At 41.4% G+C, this 22,662-nt stretch overlaps 1 protein-coding gene across 1 annotated transcript in view; it reads left to right on the top strand.

Moving 5' to 3' along the window:
• aacs (acetoacetyl-CoA synthetase) overlaps positions 1-13,256 on the top strand; it is a 42,053-nt gene extending 28,797 nt beyond the window's left edge. The window contains exons 13-18 of the mRNA XM_041936540.1: positions 2,465-2,578; positions 3,986-4,111; positions 4,459-4,528; positions 6,377-6,435; positions 6,894-7,096; positions 7,220-13,256. Of these exons, the coding sequence (XP_041792474.1) occupies positions 2,465-2,578; positions 3,986-4,111; positions 4,459-4,528; positions 6,377-6,435; positions 6,894-7,096; positions 7,220-7,357 (710 nt within the window). The 3' untranslated portion in view covers positions 7,358-13,256. The remainder of the gene's footprint in view (positions 1-2,464; positions 2,579-3,985; positions 4,112-4,458; positions 4,529-6,376; positions 6,436-6,893; positions 7,097-7,219) is intronic.
• The last annotated feature ends 9,406 nt before the right edge of the window (positions 13,257-22,662 follow it).

Genomic DNA, 22,662 nt, shown 5'->3' with positions numbered 1-22,662 from the left:
ATGCACACAAATATATACGCACAAACTGAGGAGTTCAAAAAAATATTTTTCTTCACTGTTCAGAATAGTCCGTGCTGTTAGAAATATCAGATCACATCAGAAGTTACCCTCTTATGTATATACACACAATACACACTAAACGGCTGATGATGGAAGGCATCCTGAGAAAGCAGCAGTGGCTTTTGGCTTAAAATGTAAGTGTGTGTGTGTGTGTGTGTGTGTGTGTGTGTGTGTGTGTGTATGTATGTGCGTGTGCGTGTGTACTCACCCATTAAAGTGAGTGTAATAATAAAATAATTGCATATCTTCCCACTATAAGTGTGTGTGTTTAATCAGAAGACAAAGTTTCCATTTTCTCCAGGGAGCCAATTAAAGCTCAATAAAGAACCTGGCAGAGAGAGAGAGAGACAGACAGACACACAGAGAGAGAGAACGGGTGTAAAGAACAGAAAGAAAAGCAAGAGAGAAGGAAGTGGTAGAAGGGCAGAGAGCAGTTGAGAGGAAGCGAACAAGATGGATGGATGGGGTCTATGATACAGAGAGGGAACGACACAGGGAGGTAGAGATAGAACAATGGGAAGGGAGATGAATAGAACATGTCAGAAATAGTAGATGATTGGAAGGTAAGAGACAAATGAATGGTACGGCAATATGTAGTGTGTGTGTGTGTGTGTGTGTGTGTGCATGTGTGTGTGTGCGTGTGTGTGTGTGTGTGTGTCATGACAGTTTTGGGATTGTGCTGCAACAGTGTAGATCTCCTATATAGGTCAATGGAGGTGGAGCAGGGTGCTAACACTAACTAACATTGTGTTGTCAAAATACCAGATTTATACTGCGACTAAGTTTAGCAATGTCTCAGGTCACTGGTCACTGTGATGCTTTTCTAAAAGGTACATTATCCGACAGGTTAGTAAACAAACTATAAGATATATTTGTCCCATTTGAGTCTGACCTCTTTAGAACTCGCTCACTGAACTTTAACATAAAGGTGCATTCTTTAATTTTTTTCCACTAGGAGGCAGAATAACTCCACAGCAAACTGTCTGGAAAGATTCTCCATCACCCAGGTGATGGTTTACCAAGGAGGGTTGAATCAGTGGCTACTGGCAAAATACTATTATGTATAATATATTCAGAAAAAGTACGCATCTACAGTTACTCACCAGTGATCGTCGATTAGCTCGCCAACTGCTGGCAAAAAGTCTGTGGTTCATAGCTCAACCAGAATCTGATAATTCTCCAACTCCACCCTCCCTTCCCAGTAGTAGGGTTGGGCGGTATCCAATTTTTGATACTGTTACACGCCCTCCAAATGTTCGTGGAGATATACGGTATTACCAGCTGATGAGAAATCACATTGGAGGACTGGGAGGGAGCCGCTATACCGTTTCCTGCCACAAGGTGGCTACAGTTACCTTCAACTGTTATTTTCCATCTGATGTTACATGTATGCATTTTATTTTTTGTTAAGAATTTTGAGCTGCATTTCTTGTATGATAGGGGATATATACATAAAAGTATATTGCCATTATTTTCACACAACGAAGATAACGTGATACACGTTATAAGTTTTATTCTCTGAACAACATCAAAATCGGAATAGTAAATTCAACATTAACAGTATCTATCAACAACAAATATAAAACCTGAGTGCAAATACAGTGGGAAGCTGCAAGGTAAATATAGAATAGTGCAAGGACATGACATTAATTCTCAGGTGTCTGTCCACCAAACTAATTGAAATGAACAACAATCGTCTATGGCTACAATCTAGCACAAATACATTCAATTAAAAGCACAGCCTATGGCATCCAGTTGGTTTATCAAATATTAACAAAATAACAATAAAAAACAAACATGGCAGTAATGACAATGACCATAAAAGTGTGTCCTATAGACCACAAAGTTCGGATACATTTTACATTTTTAAATTGCTTATTTCTTGACAAATGAAATTGCCATCACTTTCTAGCATCTTCAACCCACGGACACTGCTGCTATTTTCAAATAGGATACCACATTACAGTATTATTGCCCAACCCTGACCTGTAGACCCACCGTCAAAATAGTCCTGGCATGACGCCTCACTGCCATTCCTGTGTGTGTGTGTGAATGGGTGACATTCAAATTGTAAAAAGCTTTGCATAAATAATAAAGACAATTTATCTTCATAGAAATGTTTGGCTAATGCGTAAGCAAACAAAACAACAAAAGATGTTGATGAGAGCAGTTAACACTCAACCATCCTGACCATCACCAGGAAATGTACATGCTTTAAATAAAAAAAAAATAGCTCAAAGAAACCACAAATCTCTGTTAACCTGCAGAGGTGGGTTAGGATTCTGTTAAAGCTTTTCACACCATACATCATATTTTTATTCATTGTAAATATAAAAAAAAATCTAATCTAAATCTCTCCCTCTGTTTCCCTCTGTGCCTGTTTTTCTCTCATCGTTGTGCACAGGCGGCACTGACATAGTGTCATGTTTCATGGGTCAGAACCCAACAGTTCCAGTGTATCGCGGCGAGATCCAAACAAGAAATCTTGGCATGCCTGTGGAGGCCTGGAGCCCTGACGGTAAGAGAGTGTGTGTGAGTGAGTGTGTGTTCAGAGTGGCTGAATTATTAAGATGCTATTGCTGTGTTTCTCTATTTAGGCAAAACTCTATCAAGGGATTTGCTGAGCAATCTATACTGACTTATTTATACTTGGTTGCTCCCGTGTGTGCACGTGCATGGATGTGCCTGTATGCGTTTTCTAATTTGAGGCTAGCCATTGCTGAACAACTGCGAGAGTCAGCTTTATTTGTGAATTATGAGCACGATGAGGTTGTCGGTTACAGTATGGCATTATTAATGCATTACACTGAAGTAGTGCTGTGCTGAAAGCATGCTGCCTCTCAACTTCAGTCTTAGCTTTGGTGAGCTAGGCAAGTCCACTTTGAGGTAGTAGTATCCAGAATGACCGCCCCGCGCATACAAGCATCAATCCAACATGAAGCAGCGTGAAAATCCCAAAAGTTATAGCCACTGCACCAGTCTCTGTTTATCGTAAATGTTGTCCTTTGTTGTTATCCGATGATTAAGTGTCCGGCAGGGTCTGTAGAGCTCGTAGAGGTAGCTAAGCGTTAGCTTGTAGCAGGAGCAGTCCATGGCGAGGAGAAAGCAGTTAGCTTGTTAATTCATGCTGAAACTCAAAACTGCAAAAATCAGCAGAACACAAACCTGCTGCCACCAGTTTAGTGCTGGTTGCTGTTGTATCTGTCTTTTAAAAGCCAGTATTGGTCGACCTCTAAAGGAAACACTGTTCTTTTCTCCATTGAAACTGGGATTCTTGAAAGTCCTCTGTGTTTTTCTCATTGATTTTAGTCCCTTGTTCCCCAGCTCTCGATCCCTCCTGCAGGCTCTGCTGCCGTGTCTTTACCACCTCAAAGGAGAGTGGATTGAAGGATCATTTATGGGCAGTTTTGTAGGAAGATCTTGGGATTATTTTAGTTGGTCTCTAAGCCTATAACACCGTCCTGAGGGAGGAGGTGAGGTCTGTGTGAAACCACACACTGAAGTGTGTGAGGTTCTCTGAGTGTGGGATTTTTTTTTTTTTTTTAGTATGAGAGTGATATATATGTGTGTGTCCGTCTGTATTTCTAAGTGTGTGTTTATGGGTATAAGCACAAATGTGAGCGTGTGTGTGTGTGTGTGTGTGTGTGTGTGTGTGTGTGTGTGTGTGTGTGTGTGTGTGTGTGTGTGTGTGTGTGTGTGTGTGTGTGTAGCCATGTATTACTCATGTTGTGGGGACTTGCCTTCCTTATGGAGACAAATGCCAGAGTCCCCATAATGTAAATCATTAAATGTTAGGGTGAAGAGTAATGCTAGTGGTTAGGGTAAGTCTCCAGTAAATGAATGTAAGTCTATGTAACGTCCCAAAAAATTATGGAAACACGACTCGACTGTGTGTGTGTGTGTGTGTGTGTGTGTGTGTGGACAGGCAAACCTGTATGGGGACGGAGCGGGGAGCTTGTCTGCTTGAAGCCAATCCCCTGCCAGCCAACACACTTCTGGAATGACGAGAACGGGAGCAAATACCACAAAGCATACTTTTCCTCATTTCCTGGTAGGTACACAAAAATTGTATATAAATACAAATGTACATATACACATATTCAAAGAACCCAGGATAAAACACTCATATGATACAATGCAGTGCCATAAAATAGCCCGAAGAAATACTGCCCAACTCGAACCCTCTTTCTGCTATTGCATCTAACATACTAGCATTTAACATCTTTTATATAATTGTATTACAAGAAATTCTTCACAGTTGTTTTTCTTTAGTTTTTTCATTGCATGTATTATTTAATTTGTTTCTAATGTGTGCTTTTCTGTAATCAAACATTTCTGCACGATGAAAAAACAAAACAAAACTAGCATTAAACTTAACAGTGTTCCTTCTCTCTCCAGGCGTGTGGGCTCATGGAGACTACTGTAAAATCAACCCAAAGACGGGAGGCATTGTCATGCTGGGCAGAAGGTCAGCCATTAACCATTCTGCTCGCGGGAGAGCGACATTTATATGGCACAGTATAAGATTGCTTTGTGAAAAAAAAACCCTGAAAGATGGTTCAGTTCTTTTAGGGTAAATTGGCATAAAGTAATATATTACATGCATGGAAACAAATAAAATATACACTGCTCAAAAAAATAAAGAGAACAGTTAAACAACACAATGTAACTCCAAGTCAATCTCACTCGTGTGAAATCAAACTGTTCACTTAGGAAGCAACACTGATTGACAATCAGTTTCACATGCTGTTGTGCAAATGGAATAGACAACAGGAGGAAATTATAGGCAATTAGCAAGACACCCCCAATAAGAGTGGTTCTGCAGGTGGTGACCACAGACCACTTCTCAGTTCCTATGCTTTCTGGTTGATGTTTTGATCCCTTTTGAATGCTGGTGGTGCTTTCACTCTAGTGGTAGCATGAGACAGCGTCTACAACCCACACAAGTGGCTCAGGTAGTGCAGCTCATCCAGGATGGCAGATCAATGCGAGCTGTGGCAAGAAGGTTTGCTGTGTCTGTCAGCGTAGTGTGCAGAGCATGGAGGCGCTACCAGGAGACAGGCCAGTACATCAGGAGACGTGGAGGAGGCAGTAGGAGGGCAACAACCCAGCAGCAGGGCTGCTATCTCCGCCTTTGTGGAAGGAGGAACAGGAGGAGCACTGCCAGAGCCCTGCAAAATGACCTCCAGCAGGCCACAAATGTGCATGTGTCTGCTCAAACGGTCAGAAACAGACTCCATGAGTGTGGTATGAGGGCCCGATGTCCACAGGTGGGGGTTGTGCTTGCAGCCCAACACCGTGCAGGACGTTTGGCATTTGCCAGAGAACGCCAAGACTGGCAAATTCGCCACTGGCGCCCTGTTCTCCTCACAGATGAAAGCAGGTTCACAATGAGCACATGTGACGGATGTGACAGAGTCTGGAGACTCCGTGGAGAACGTTCTGCTGCCTGAAACATCCTCCAGCATGACCGGTTTGGCAGTGGGTCAGTAATGGTGTGGGGTGGCAGTTCTTTGGGGGCACATGGAGGGCTTTCACAGCCCTCCACGTGCACGCCAGAGGTAGCCTGGCTGCCATTAGGTAGCGAGATGAGATCCTCAAACCCCTTGTGAGACCATATGCAGGTGCGGTTGGCCCTGGGTTCCTCCTAATGCAAGACAATGCTAGACCTCATGTGCCTCGAGTGTGTCAGCAGCTGCAAGACGAAGGCGTTGATGCTATGGACTGGTCCGCCCGCTCCCCAGACTTGAATCCAATTGTGCACATCTCGCTCCATCCACCAACGACACGTTGCACCACAGACTGTCCAGGAGTTGGCGGATGCTTTAGTCCAGGTCTGGGAGGAGATCCCTCAGGAGACCATCCGCTGCCTCATCAGGAGCATGCCCATGCGTTGTAGGGAGGTCACACAGGCACGTGGAGGCCACACACTCTACTGAGCCTCATTTTGACTTGTTTTGAGGACATAACATCAAACTTGGATCAGCTTGTAGTGTGTTTTTCCACTTTAATTTTGAGTGTGACTCCAAGTCCAGACCTCTGTGGATTAATAAATTTGATTTCCACTGACAATTTTTGTGTGATTTTGTTGTCAGCATATTCAACCATGTAAAGAACAAAGTATATAATAAGACTATTGAATTCATTCAGATCCAGGATGTGTTATTTTAGTGTTCCCTTTATTTTTTTGAGCAGTGTAGTATCCATATTTTTATATGCTTGTCTTTTCTCTCCATTGCAGTAAAAAGTGCAACAAGACAGCTTCGCAATGACACACACTAGAGTTTTGAATCTTGAACTTGTGTTTGTTGTGCAGTGACGGCACTCTGAACCCCAATGGAGTCCGATTTGGCAGCTCAGAGATCTACAACATTGGTGAGTGTCGATCGTTGCAGGTGGAACAAGGTGTGGGTGTAAGGAAGGAAAAGCAAAAGCATTTTTGTGAGCTTAAATTGAGTCATGGTCCCATTATGTTGGTGCAAAATATTTTTCCACCCCATAATCAATATTTTCTTGTCAAAAGCTTATTAAAGTTTGCTCTCTTGTTATTATTCAGCCAACAGAATGTCACAAAAGCACAATTTCTTCTTACTGTTGACAGCAGTGTTTCTGTGCTTATATCTGAGGTTGTAAGTTGTGAAACATTTTTCTCTCTTCTTACCAATTTCTTCAAACTCTTCCAACACTCCATCTTCTCTTTCCTTCCAATCTGCGCTTCCTTACTCTTCACCTTTCACCTCCTCTTCTCTGCTTACCTCTCATCTGCTCTCCTCATTTTTCGTTTTGTCTCCTCGTCCTCCACTCTGCCCCCTCTTTTGCTCTCATCTCTGCAGTGGAGGCGTTCGAGGAAGTGTCAGACAGCCTTTGCGTTCCCCAGTACAACGCCGACGGAGAAGAGCGAGTCATTTTGTTCTTAAAGATGGCACCTGGTAAACCCTTCAGTCCAGAGCTGGTGGCGAAGATTAAAGGAGCCATTAGAAAAGCTCTGTCTGCCCGACATGTCCCGGCTATGCTGCTGGAGACCAGAGACATTCCTGTAAGAAAACTATAAATATCAATCAGATGTGAATAAACCTGTCAGATTATCCTGTCACAATGGTCACAACTGTCAAGGTCAGTCCTGGTGGGAATGACAGCCCTTTTCTTTATCCCTCTGCAGTACACCATCAGCGGTAAGAAGGTGGAGGTGGCTGTGAAACAGGTGATTGCCGGCCGGGAGGTGGTGCAAAGAGGAGCTTTCTCCAATCCTGATTCGCTGGACCTCTACAAGAACATTCCTGAACTGCAGAACTATTAGAGATGAGGCTTCACCGAGTTGAAGAGAGGACCTGGAAAAGAGAACCAACCCACCTGACAAGAAATGAGCGTAGTTTTTAAATGAACTTTATTCAGATTTACAGGTGTAGAGCGACATGCAGAGTGCGTTGTGGGGGTATCTTACAAAGGCACCCTGAGCTTTGTACAGGGCATGACAAAGGAAAAAATGCATTTGTCAAAATAATTCAAAAAGGGTGCAAACAATATGTATATAGGTCAAAGGTGTGCGCCAGGCGAGAGACTTTAAAAACATTCGGCATACTGCTCCATAGCTTTCAATCAAGTGATCAAGCAGCTGCTCTAAGTCTACCATGTTGTGCAAGTAAATGTTGAGCTGGATTCAGCTTTGGATGTATTATGATGTGCACAGCGGCGCTTGTGAATAAGCTCATGCTCCTCGGCCACCAACAACAGAGAAGTGAAATTCAGCATTAAGCGCTTTGCTTTGGCTTCACAGGCTGATTGCTATCAGGCCGGTTGCTATCAGCCTGTGAAGAACCACATCTCTCTGTGTCACCTGCTTTAACCCCGCAGGTTGGTTCTGAGTGGGTCCCAGACTGTAAATCCAAGGAAGTGTGCAGATAAACGCAGACAAACACCTGGGATTACCACGTCATCTTTGGCTCATATCACCATATCATTGTTATGTGGTGTGTATTGCTTTATTAAGTGTACATATATATATATATATATATATACATGAATATATATTTTTTGGACTGTGAAATTCCATTAACACGAGCCTGTTAATCAGAGTCTGAGACTTAGAGGGTCAAAACGTGTCAGGAGTTGTTTGAATAAATGAACCGGATTCCAGATACAACAAAACGTATGGAACTTTTGTCCAAACCTAAAAACGTATTGATCTCTTGTGTATCACGTGTGCTCAGCCCTAACCCTCATTTGACTTTTGTAACCCTCCACCAAGGCAGGAATTGATGAAGCTCAAATTTGATCTGAAAACGAGCAAATGTTCATTTCACCCCAGAAGTCTGTATTTTTTAGTTTGATATCGATGTTCCGTGTTTTTGGTAAGCAAGATTTGTCCTCTTCAAAAAGCTCCAGCACATGTTTTTACTTTATACAAGGGAAAACTGACAGATTTATTCAAAATGTCCTCATGCTGTGTGGCAAAGCCTCAAAGTTAATTAACACTGCTTAAGATGAACTGCAGTAGTTTTGGTCCCTAGGAGCACTATGGAGCAACAGGGGGGTACAGTAACAGAAGCACTTATCACTTGGGTTTCCTTTCATGTTGCAAGAAAACAAATAGCTGACCAGAATGTGAGTTATGGAGAAATCACAGATGTAAATGTCAGAGAAACATTTGATCTTTGGGGTAAATTTAGTTGCAGGAAGCATGTCTTAATGACACTTTTCTTACTGGACCTTTTGTGGTTTTTCATTCAGTCTTTCTTACTTGTTTCCAGATTGTTTTAAAGATTTTTGAAGGTACGAATGCAAAAAGATGAACTGAAAACTCTGCAGTTCATCTTAAATGTCACAGCTTGCGATTAAATTTCTGAATTTCCTCTTGAAAGGTACCCTGTGGCGTTTTGACCACTAGTAGCGCTGTGGAGCAGTGTTTTGATGAGTCGCTTCCCACTTTGTTTGTATCCTCTGCACACGCACAAGCGTGCAGGTGAAAGGATGCATGTTCCAGCCAATGACATCGCACTATTCCCCCATAGCTTTTCAAATGTCTTTTAGGCCTCAAGGATACACATGATGCATTTTGGTAATAAACTATATGTAAACAGAACTTTCTGTTTTTTAGAAGAAAACTCCACAGGGTACTTTTTAAAGTGTCACAGATGCATAGATTCTCTCTTATAGAGACAGGGATCATACTTAGATAACTGCACACTTTGTACTTTAGAACTGTATATGCGACTTTGTTCATGGCGAAATCTGATGGCACATGGCTGAGCTACTGTTTATTCTGTCATATGCTGGGTTTTTTTTCTACACCAAACATTTCTTACAATACGCCAAGAGTTTGCTCTGGGTGGGTCACAAGGGATTTTATTTGGCTCTTCCATGTCTGCCTGTAGTGTGCTGAATCTACAATGTAATTTTTACTTATTTCAGTGTTGCGAGGAAGTTTGTTGAATCAGATGTGATGAGTGAGTTTTGTCTTTGTCTTTCAACGGTACATTCGTTTCTCTTTAACACACATGATGATGATGATCGTTGTCTAGGTTGTTTATCCTGGAAGAGCCGTGAATGGATGTGAACTGTTCTCATTTGCGCACCTTGGTTGGAGTTTATCAGGGGACTGTTTGTATTAGAAACCGCTTACGTCGTGTACCAAGGGAGGTTTTTCTCAAGCACGGGTGCATTTCCTGGTTGACAACTGTCAGCCACCCAATAAAGTAAAGCCTGTCTGAGAGCAAAAGCTCAAACAAACAGTTTTGTATTCCAAAACTTCAGCCTTTAATACCCGCCGCAGATTTACATCATCCACACTGCTTTTCTACGATTGGATGGGAAACCCTTTAATCCCATGCTTGCTGGACACAGCACATATGTAAGGCCTACACAGGAGTTAAAGTCAACACTTATGTTTGTTTACAGCTTAACTACTTCAGAGCTCTGACACAAAAAGAAGACCAGGAACTCAAAGGTAGTCGCTAAAAGTATCATTTTTAGCATCATTTTAGATATCATTCCTTGCTTCTTTGTGGTGTGCAGCTTCACCTTTGGGTTCGAACACTAACATACATACAATCGCTAAATTAGCATTGGTGCTACAGTTAGCAGCATGTGATGTCTTGACCACCTCAGCATGTGAACTTCAGCTTCAGGGCGAAGAGTAAACAGCTGTCAGTCTGGTGGAATAACAGAAAAGAGTGTGTGATTGAGTAATTGTCTGAGTGTGTGTGTGAATTTTGCGGAGTGTGTTGAAGCCAGTCATTTTGACAGACGTCTACTTTAGAAATAAACTTGGCAGTTTTAAAACTCGCTGTAACCTTTATTAGTGTGATCACTCAGACCTGCCAGTCAGCCGAACTTCAAAATGCAACAGCGGAATAGAAAAATAGAAAAAGTGAGAGTTGGTGAGAGTCCAGTTCCTCGCTGTGGAGAGTCTCACCAATCTACTGTTGGAACATTTTATTTATTCCTGCCCTCGGTCGTTCAAACACGAGAAAAAATGTTTTGTTGGCGCCCTGTCAGCTTGTAGAGGAGATCGGAGGGTGAGGAGAGATAGGGAGGGCTGTAGGAATGTTGACAAATGAAAAGCTGAAGTGTTTACCAATTTCACAAATAACAACCATCTTATGAGCATGAATGGTAAGTGCCATGCAGTCCTCTAGAGAGGCTGTCTGTTGTTGTATGATTCATCCCAGTGGTCTCATAACAGAGCACACCACAAACCAGAAAATGACTTTGTTAACGGCTTGATTGTGCACTGTACTTACAGGGGTTGGCAGTTAATTCACTCTCAGTACAACCAATTTGAAATGTAAGTTGAAACTGCACAGACTAATGATGGACTGTTAATTGATGGAGTTATTTTGGTAGAAATGACATGTGGTGCTTATGTTATTTTCTTCCATATTAATGAAAATTAAATGTAAAAAGTGATTGTGATTGGCTCTTTTTCCACATGCACAGTGGGAACTATTGTTCAACTAGTCTGACTAACAAGTGTCATTAGTGACTTCATTTTGCAATTAAAAACAATGCAGTGCATTGATTATGCACAAAGGAGAAAAATTGTTTGACATAGCGTCTGTTTCCGAAGCCTCTTTTTAATCTTTACCGTTATGTCAATGGAGCCGGAACATCCAGATTTGAGTAACTGGGTGTAGCTGTTGTAGTGGCGAGCAGACAGCAGTCATGGTGTGTTCAGCAAGGCACACCCAAGAGATATGTATATGTAAAAGCTAGTTTGGGTGATTTCTTGACTATTCAATAAATGAGTTGAGCTTAATCTCCACGTAGTCTCCTCCCAAGAAATAGTTTTTTTACATTTCGGGTTCGTACGGAGTAAACAAACTAGACATAATATATTAATAAATGAGCTTTAGGGATGCTGGTAGGCAGATTTTGTTACCTTTGGGCAGAGCTAGGCTAGCAGTTTTCCCCTTTTTAGTCTCATTGCTAAGCATCTCTCTCTCAGCAAGAAAACAAATAAGCATATTCAAACAAAATGTAATAATGGAACAATAACATTTAAATCCACTATAGCTCTCTTTAATCACTTGCTGTAGGAAGATGTGAATTGAGATTATTCCCTCTCTTGTCAAAAAATATAGGTTTTATATACAGAAGTTGTTTTTTATGTATGATTTCAATAGTTCAGATTTTTTTACGATGCCCTCTAGAGGTCATTAGAGGAACTGTGCTCTGCATTGACTTCAATATTAACCTGTGACTGATTGTTGCTTGGTTCCATCCTTACAAACACAACATGTTTTAGGAAGATTACATTGATTTTTAGGTTCACAGTCATTTCATTGGGTTCCTTAAACAAACCTCTGAGGTTCATCAATGGTTATATGATCCTAAAAAGCATCGGTTGAATCTTTTTACTAGTGTGTAGAGCATATGGAAATTACCATGCCACTCTTCAAGCTGTGATGGATTCAGTTCCTCATTTATCCTCCGATCTCGGAAGTTGGAAACCTTCCCACTTTCTAGATGTGTTGGATGTGTTCGCCTATTGTTCCCTCCAATTGCATCCTACCTTCCATGTCCCCCAATTATCCTCAGGTGATGGTGCATTCACTGAAGCCCACCTCCCCCCTCTCACCTCCATAGGAGTCTTGTTAAATCCAAATTGGTTCCCAAAGAGGAATCACACGTAACTCACTGCACGGGGGTTTTAATTGTTGTTCGAATTTCATTTCATCAAATATCTGCAAAACTGACCATGCTTCACACCATCTGTGTTTGTTCTATAGCAAAACGTTGCAAATGTTAGCATGTAACATCTAAGCTAAAATAGCGAACATGGTAAATATTGGTGACAAATCAACATCTTAGCATTGTCATTGTGAGCCTGTTAGCATGCTGATGTTAGCATTTAGCTCAAAGCAGCACTGTGTCTATGCACAGCCTCACTGGCATGGCTGCAGGCTCTTACTGTTTTTGTTTTTTTAAATAAATCTTTCTGTAACTTTTTCTGCTAAATTTGTGAGAGAAAGATAGGAGGCTTAAGGACATGATTTCAGTGTAGCAGTTCTATCTATTGATTTCTTTAAAATTGCTTTGCCACTAAGATGTACATAAAAAAAAAAAAGAAATTGTATTAATTAGACTGTGGAGACTGCATGCAGATTGTGTGTGGTATTATACAGTATGGAAGTAATGCAAAACTAAAACCAGAGGGAGTAATTATAACCAGAGAGACATATCTATAACTGTTTAGTAAATATTTGTGATCAGAATAAAGTGGCTGTAACAACTAACTTACAATGTGTTTCCTTTTCAATTTGATCCTCACAGGAACACACTGACAGTGGCTTTTATTTCATATTTCATATCCCCCCCACTCCTGTATCTCTAATAGTAATTCTTCTTTCATATCCCGCTCAAGAAAATACATTTCAATTTGTTTTATGTGGTCATTCAATTGAGTCTGACACGACAAGCAGCTAAATGGAAAAGAATCTCCACTGAGACTGTGTCGGGTGGCCCAAATTGAGTCGAGCAGATGTGCAAATTGCCACCGTATGCAGCGGAAAACAATGTTTATGTGTCCTGTAGAATGCCAATTATGACTTAATAAAACACTAAAGTTGTGCTGTGTAAATGAGTTATTATCTCAGGAACTTTATGCAGAGTCACCTGCTTAGAAACGAAGCGTTCCTCTGGAGAAACAAACCTGAGAGCTGCGCAGTGCAGCTGCAGTCTGCAGAGCTGGTGCAGGTTTTCAGCCATGTGACAGTCACAGGCTTCTCCAGACTTCAGCACGTCAATGCATCAGTGTCCATGTTGCTTTTACTTTTATGTACATATTTTTCACATTATCATTGCTGCTGATTTGATGAACCCTTCTGAACATTTTGTTTGTGTCCGCTTGTCATTTATTTCTTTCTATTTAGCTAAATCAGGCGTCTTTATTAGCTTAGTAGTTTTTCCTTTTTTTTTGAAGTTGCAGTTGAGTTGTGGTTGAGTTCTTCTTGAATGCTTCTTGACCTTTCCCTTCACATCTGTTTTATATCATATCAATTTTATGCTGTCGCATACGTGTGCAAAAAAAAAATCTAAACCAGCATACATCTGATTACCAATCTATTATGAAATAAAATCTGTTTTGTAATTACTTTGCATAATCTTATCAATCCATTTTTGTCTCCAGTCTCCTAAAGTCTTATCCCTAAAATATTGCTTGTTTGTGAGAAGTTAATAATAATGAAGTTTTATTTTCCTGATTCTAGTGCAGAACTAGGAACTAAATCCATGTTGAATAATTGCACATTTACAGTCCACGTGCAACATGGGGCTCATGAGCTGGCGTTTCTTTGTTTATAAGGTCAGCCTATTGCTGAAGTCTCTGACCCCAAACTGCTCAGAAGACAGCTGCACAAGATTTATTTCATACTAGAGAGCTCCCTGATGTGACTGTATATAACCGAGTGTGTAAAGTGGTTGTAAGTGAGAGTCCTACATCAAGCTACAGTGAAGGGACCCGGTTCCACATACGCTATGGATCAACCCTCTTTACATATTGCAACCATTTGTTCAGAATGTCGATGTGAAAAATAAAGAGTGCAGCAGAAGGTTAATAAAAGACGAGATGGGAGGAAGCCGCAAATGAAAGCGTGGCATAAAATGCCAAATATTGATGGAGTGATACCTGCTGTGTCAGGCCGCCGTGATGGATCACTGTGATGTATGAAACATTCCTGAGACATGCGCCTAATCAATAGCTTTAACCGCTGTACATGACAGCAGAGGGATGGCAAACACTTGGTGGCAATTCAGTATTCAACTGATATACATTAGTTTGGTGTCATTTGAAGCTGCTGCTGTTCTGCCAGTACATGTTTCTACAATTTTAGTCATTCTTGTCATGATGCGCAAGTGAATCTTACATTGAATTTTAGATTGGAGAGTGTGCCAGTGTACTGTAAATCTAAGCATCTATATATTAAAAAGCACTTTCAACAGTCATTTTACTGATGAAACACATGTAAAATTGATAACCTTAACTGTAGTTGACTTTCTTCTCCGGTGCAGAGCAAAGGACGTCAGGTCACGGTTCAAACAGCAGAGAGAGCATACTAATCTGTGAGTGTGCTGAGCAGCTCAGCACGCTGCTATGAGCATGTGAAAAGGTTGACTGAATAGTCCAATGGAAATGCTTTACATCACTAGCTTGTGACCAAACATCCTCATTATGTTACAGCGAACCAAGAAAGAGATGGTGTGAAGTGCACATGTAGATAACATGGAAAGACAGCGTTCTGATATTCTACTGTGGCTCTGTTTAATCTGAGATGTATCTCTCATTTAATGTAGAAATTCCAGCACAAACTCACAGCCGTGTTTTGGGTTAAACAGGGGATTCATCTAAACATGAGCCTTTATCCTCAGTGTTTTCTGCCTGTATTCATCGCCTCACCTCCACACCCACCTGTGCAGCTGCTATTAATTCCCTCATCAACTCCTCAGTAGTCATCCTGCCCCCTTTTTCCTTCAGTCAGCTGCCAGATTGTCTTCTGCAGTGCTGCAGTCGTCTTGTTCGCTCTTGCCTGTCTGCCTTGTTGCGACCATTTAAATGCCTTCCTGGATGCTCTCCTTGCCCCTTGGCCCTCTCCTTTGTTCACGTTACCTCCTTCCTTGCACAGAACCCCACTTTTGTCTCCTGTCTCCACCCTGAGTCATGCTTTTGAGTCCTCTGCCTGCTTCGCTGAGCCATGACACGTAGTTTGTCTCACACAGTTTCTGCCTTCCTCATAAACATAAAATGATTAAAATACATGTTCCAGTCCAGCAGTGTCCTTTTCCCAATTCTAGACATTTCAGCAACTGTTTTTAGGGCATATGAATAATAACTTTTTCTCACTGTCACCTGACAATTGCCTGACGGAGAGAAGTATTCCATTTGAGTACAAAACATCAGTGTTTCCCCATGGGGGCTTTAAGGCGAACGCTGTCTGAGGAATCAGACTTCCTGATGTTTCACTCCAGTTTTCAAGAGTTTCAGCTCCAAAGCTGCTGCAGGTGGAGGAAGCCCGCATCACTTTCAGTTATTTCAGTTGCCTGTGGAACAGTGTTATGATTCTGGTGTCTTTGCAGTTCTCCTCTGTCACTTTAAGTACCACCCACATCCACACTTAGTGTTGTGTTTTGTGCAAATTACCAATACTGAAAGCTCTGGTATATGAAAACCTCCCTGAGAGCTGACAAAAAAAAAAAAAAAAAAATAGTAGACAGGAGTCAGTCTGACCTACTTCCCAAATTAAAACCACCTTCAGTAATTTGTTAGAATAATGTTCCATTGATGAACTCAAAATGTGCTGTTCATTTAAATAAATAATGTTCAGTACAGTACAATCCGAGCTGTCCCGTCTGCTCAGGTCTTCATAAAGATCTTTGTCTCCTCTTTAGGTGTAATGGAGAATTGATACTCAAACAAATCCCAAATGATTGATTTAAATTGTCTTCTCTCTCTCTCTTTTTTTTGAATATTGTGGTTAAGATTTGCTGTCGCAGTTCTGCACCTTTAAACAGAAGCAGATGCACCCTTTGCAGCTAAAAACAAACAAGCACGTGGAAGCGGCAGCATCTGATGTACCTAAATTCTCCTTCTCTGTGTCTCCGTCTGCTTTCATCAAGCTGCCGCAGAGCGAGCAGGAGACATGTGAGGAAAGGGAGAAAATGGGGGAAAATGGTGGGAAAAGCGGCGTGAGAGAGAAAGAAAGCAAAGCCTAATAATCAGCTGGAGACAGGTGAGGCAAGATGGCGCAGCTGAGAAACAAGAAGGCGGACAAAACGGGGAGAAGGTGAAGGGAAGGGAGAGAAATGAAAGAGAGAGAGTTGAACCATTTGAAGTGACAAATATAAGCCAGTCAGGCTGAACGCCATGAACATTTTGATTTTTCTCCAATTCCGCCCGTCAATCTTGTCGTCTTTTTTCGTGGGATTGTTCAGCTGTAGGTGGCTCCCTGCTTTGTGGAGACAACCGGTGCTCACGCTCTCACAGTCACAGCTTGATTCGTCTTCTCTGTGTGTGTGTGAGTGTATTTGTAGCGAGTCTCCTCTCCAGCTCCTGAAGACATCGTTGACTTTCTGAGTGCGTCAGTTTAACTCCCAGAAAAAACTCTGGCTCTTATAACTGACAGCAGAATCTGAGTGTGAGTGCAACGTGAGAGACTGATTGGTTCAAATGCGTTGGAGAGAGCACAAGTTTGTTTTTTTTTTCTCACATATTGGGATTAGTTGAGAAAATAGTTAATGAGTGGGATACAATTTAGCAGTTTTACTAGCCAAAGAATAACACCTTCACTCTCTTCAAATCAGCTTGTGTGTGTGCGTGTGTGTGTTGACTGTAGAGTACAATAATGCAGGATAGATGCAGGACCAATGCATGTGTGCGTATGTTCAATGCGGCATTGAATAATAATCATGATGTTGCGAAGGAAACAGGAAATGGGTGGATGTGCTGTCTACGATGCATTCACTGCTTTGTGGGATGGATCTATAAACTGGTATGTTCATAAAGCTGCCTTCCACTAGTTTGATTGACAGCTATTTCCACTGATCCATGTGCTAAAGTTCATTTGACAAAGACTGCTGTTCTATCAATATATACTGTGCTATAGGATGCGGACGTGGCCAGCTGTGTCTGTATCCTCCTCACTAGCTGTACATTTTACACCTGGAATTTTAGCACAAGGGGAATGGTGCCCATCCAGTTTTGTCAAAAGCGCATCAGCGGCTTCTGAGATTTCACATTTGATTGACAGGCAGACAAAGCTGGAGCCATCCAACGGAGACAGACGGAAACAGACAGACAGAACGGCGGATGGATGGATGGATGCATGGAAGGATGGATGGACGGCATGGGAAAAGACAAAATCCGGAGCGGTGAGGAAGGAGAGAAAGCAGTGTTGAAGAGGAAACTTTGAAAGTCTAGCTTTCTAAGTTGCCACTTGCTTTGCAATGGAAGAAGTTATCTACAGCAAAGCTACAGTTCCCTGGAGAGAAATAGAGTTTTGTTAACAAAAGTTACCCAGAAAAAGTAGTTCACACTTCTTTTTTCAAAATAAGTGAACTAAAATTCATAATGTTGTACAATACAAAACGAAAAATCACATCATGGCAGGAGCACCACAGATTGGGATCTTAACTTTCTTCAAGCTGCAACAACAATAACAATTAAATTTTGTGGTTTGTCGCTGCGCAATGTTAACTGTATGCATTCCAGTCACCAACCAGCAACTTTGAATTACAATCCCAGTGTGCTCCCAAATGTATTGCATATTACACCTGTGCACATTAACGCAGGGCTGTGACAAGTTTATTTGCATGCTGTGTCACACTCAGTCACTGGTCCACGTCTTCTGGAGATGGACGGCAGAGATGAGCTGCTTTTATAATGTAGTTTGTCCAGTTTCCTGGTGGGAAAATTCAGCTGTTTTCATTTTTCATTTAACCAGGAAAGCCTCATTGAGAGCCTTTCCCAATGAGGATTTCATCATAAAACAACCTGAGAGCAATCTAAATTCACAAAACTCGGAGATCAATCCAAAATAATAACTTACCGTGACTAACACAAGATTCTGAAATACACTGCAGCTAGAGGAGAATGCAACCAGTTTCTGCAGCAGTGATTTGAACCCACAAAGACAGACCAATTAATGTAAGAGGCAAAAAACAACAGCATTTCCTCATGCATTTTTCTCTACTGGTTGTGTTTGTTTCTCTAAATATAGTAAAGATTGGCGTAATGTAGCGTCCAAAACAGTATGAAAGTCTATAATTCTTCACTTTACCCATTAATCTGCATAAACATGAAAGCATCAGAACATGCTGGCAGAAAAATAAATGAATCGTCGCCGAAGACAGAAAGTCAAGATGACCTTCACTTCCTGAAAGTCTTACTCAGGACTCAGCAGAAGTCTATGAGTGCGTTAATTGTTAAGAGTGAAGAGCGCAGAGAGATTCGGCTTGATTTTTCCCACGGTTTAGTCCATTAGCCCACGTCTGCATCGATCTGCGTCCTTGATTGCTAGATCACATTCGCAAGGAAATTTAAGTGGGAAAAAGGCAAAAACACAGAGAAAAGAATTCATAATGCACACAAGCCTATTCGAGATATCGCTTTCCATTTCTGCTTATCAGGGTCAGTGGATTAGACAGGGATCAAGTGTGTGTCCTTAACGCCTGAGTGTAGACTCGCTTCCACATGCATACACATACACACACACAAACACTCAGAGAGGAAAACACCTTTATCAGGGTAGCTGGATTACACAGGGATAAGGCTCGACTCTTGATATTGACCCACCGACTAAGCACACACACACACACACATACACACTTCACATTTGCTCACACTGTGTACACACACAAACACAGGCCCACATATAGAACTGAGTGTGCGTATTTCACAGAGCCAAACCAGTTTATTCTTTCAGTATGGACGCACACGTGTGCTCTATTCAGTTCTGGTCTATTCTCATCTACTGCGTCCTTTGCTGGCTTTTATTGTCACGGGTTTGGTTTGTTCGGGCTGAGTCAAGCTTAAAGTCAGGCTTAATATAACAATACTCCCCGATCATGCCTTTTTGTGTGGAGATTGCATATTCTCCTAGTCCATTCTCCTGTCTGTGCCTAGTGGCTGCCCACTGCTCCTAAAGGGATGGGTTACAGTACAGAGAGAATTTCACTTAATTGTGCTAAGCATTATTGCATGTGACAATAAAGGAATCTTCTTCTTCTTCTTCTTTGTCTATGGCTTGGCTTATACACTAGTGCTGCTTTGGTATGAGCTATAAGGCGGTGCTGTCTTGAGCCAAATTAGTGTCACACAGCTATTATCATGTAGTAAACACACTATTCCTTTATGTTGTCATTCCAGACAGCTTCAGACAAGCAGGCGCAAATGATGAAAATAACTGCCGTAAGATCAAGTCACGTGCACGTGCGCGCATTTGCATCCTTGCATATGCGTTTGTCTGCCTCTGAGTGTATTGTACGTGGATTTGCATCACATGGGAGTTGCATCCACGTTTGGTCACATGCTGAGCCGAACAGGATGTGCACATTCGCATGAAATTGAAGGGGAGGGAACAGCGGCAATGAGAAACATGATTTTTCACAGGCTCGCTTCTGCTTGAACCAGCATGCAAAATGCAGATATGGCAAAGAAAAAAAAATCATATTTCCCACTGAGGCATGAAATTCATATTAGCATGCATTTTGTGTTTTTTATGAAAATGTGTATATGGTGAATATGCTTTTAACTTGTTATCTGTCCTTATCTGTCTGATTTTCCATTATCACTTATTTTACTATACATATGTCTGACATTGAATCAAATGACTTTGTGTCAGAAATACACACAGATTTTGTGCACACAGACATGCGTGAATTTGCATTTCTGTCTCTCTCACTACCTCACACACACATATACGCATGCTTCGGCCTCACCTGCAGAAACACAGACAGACATCCCTGAGACAGAGACAGACCGACAAACTTCATGCACTGTAGCGACCAAACACATTTAGTGCAGCATTGAGGCTTTTGTAAATTAGGTTGAGAAATCATTATTGGAAGTCTAAATGTGGCAGCGATATTAATCAACTTTACATAACACATCTAGTCTCACTGTGGGAAGATCCTCACCTCAGCACTCCGAACGGGACTGTGGATCGATTGTATCTCCATCTAAGATATTAAAGAGGGCTAAAGAATCATCACCCGGGAGTGTTTTCCCGTCTTAGTCAGTCTCTCCCGGGAACCTAGAAATCTTTATGGACCTCTAATATCTTGGCTGATGCTAATAAGTGTGCGGCTGACAGAAACTTATTAAAGGCTCAGCAAATAGTCGGCTAACGACAGCTCTGGTATCAATTCAGATTCAGTTTTCGTGAGATGGCACCATTGTCGCCACTAAATTTTGCACTCTATTGCAAGATTTCAGTTTTGCAGACCAACCTCTCTGATGAAGACAGGTTTGTGCGTACTTCACGCTCTTGCCGAGAAGTTCTACGAGCGGCCTGCAAACTTTCTCTCTGGAACCAAGATGAAAACAGAAACTGGCACAACATCATGCAAATGCTGACAAAAGGCAGGTATTTTGGCTACACTCCCTCCCGCTGGAATCTCCATGAGACAGGCAACCTCTGGATGTCATAAACCCCTTATGTTATATATAATATACTAATATATATAACTGAGTGGATAAAAAGAAATGGTTCTGAAGTTCATTACTACCTAACTTGGTTGGTGCCACCATAGCGCATCATGCCAGCACTGTGTTCCTATATTTTGATAAGTGTGGAGAAAGTTGGGTTCTTTTAGCTGATTATTTGAATTTGTACCAGCTACTGTGTAAAAAGCAATAAAATGAGCCGAGACTGAGGCAACTTTCAACCCACGATGTTAATGTAAGATCTGCTCCACCTTTTGTGGAGAAGTTGGTGGACTAAAAATGCTCTGTTACAAGTGAAAGTCCTGCATTCAAAATTTTGCTTAATGTACAACAGTATAAGCATCAAAGTACTGAAAAATACCCAAAGTAAAAGTAATACTTATGCAGAATAGCCCTTTTTAGAATATTGTGTATTACTGGATTATAATTATTTATGCATTAATGTGCACATTACTGATTAAAGCTGGTATAGGTATAGCTAATTTGAATAACTTTATATAATCTCCTCCAAGGATCAATGTAGTCTTAACCCCAGAATAATGCACCATAACTTGTCTGTCCTTACCTCAGAGTTGTTCTTAAATACAGTGCTTAAGTGCATTTACTAAATCATTTTCCAGTACCTCAGGGAACCAGAGCACAAGAGCTTGCTCTGAAAAAACAGTTTTGCAATAGAACACACCTGCATATGACTGCAGCTATCATGCATCAAGAAAATGCCCTCAGATCTGACAAGAAATAAAGTTTTTCAATTGTGCTTCAGAAACATCATTACTTCACAAAACGTTGTAGAAATGAATTTAACTCAGTAAAGATTTTATCATGATGTGAACAGTTTCTGTCATCAAAATAACACATTTTGAAGAGTCCAGTCTCGGTGGGGGAGTGCTTTTCTGTGTGTCTGTCTCTACTCGTCTCTCTCACACAGTCTACCTCACACGTCTCCTCCTCTTTTCCTCGATGACCTGCTGTGAATTTATCCTCACCCTCCTTTCTCAAGGATTATATCGAAGGCCATCCACTCCGTCCGTCCATCCGAATAGCGGCCAGAGGAAAAGCTTTAATTGGCCCAGAAATAGCCAAGGAGACTAGGCTGGATCTAGAGGGGCAAGGAGATGAGGAAGGGGAAGCATGAAGGGAGGGTTTAAGGTTTTTCCAGGATTTTAATGTTAAACACTGATGTTTCCATGCCTGAGGGAGAGATCTGGCTCCATCTGTATTGCTTGCCCCTCCGGTGTCATGAATTATGTGAATTATTAGTATTAGGGATGTAGCTGTGCATCGCTAATATACGAGTATATTATTGATTAAGGTCACCAAATGCATTAATGTTGCTCCTTCAATTTCAAAACCATGAAAAGTGACATACACTCATCTCATAAATTAGATATTCTTAGAGAGAGTGGAGGCTCCAGTCATGGCCTTGTGTTGCACTTTCATCTTTTTCAGTATTAATTTTCTAATTAATAATAAGCAGTTAAAAAACAAATGTGTTTCTTTGACCTTGAATGTTCAAATTGGAGCATCAGGTCTTTTTCAGTTGTTAAATTTTCACGATTGATTTGGACTGCGTGGTAGGAACACAGATTCATAGTCCAGGTGCCTGCTTGCTACCATCAAGCATGCAAAATGCTTTGGGTGTAGTTTCCATTCTCATGAAACAGCACATGCAGCTTGTGCTGAAGTGTACTGTGGAGTGGAGCAAGTTAAGAAAATACCATGTGAACCTTCAGCATTGTAAACAAAACACAGTAATAAAAACACGTTGCAGCTGAATTCAAATGGGAATTGGTACTGCACTGTCTCTGCCAACACTTAAAAGCTGCTAAAAGATTATCTCAGCTACTGTTGCTGGCTGATCAACAGCTGAGAGCGATTCAGCTTCATACCTGTTGCCTCATATATATATGCTGCCTGTCCAAAATTCAATGTGACTGAAAACACAC

This window comes from Chelmon rostratus, chromosome 5 (genome assembly GCF_017976325.1).
Source record: "Chelmon rostratus isolate fCheRos1 chromosome 5, fCheRos1.pri, whole genome shotgun sequence".
In the NCBI taxonomy this organism is placed as follows: domain Eukaryota; kingdom Metazoa; phylum Chordata; class Actinopteri; order Chaetodontiformes; family Chaetodontidae; genus Chelmon; species Chelmon rostratus.
This window is presented reverse-complemented; position numbering and strand designations above follow the sequence as displayed.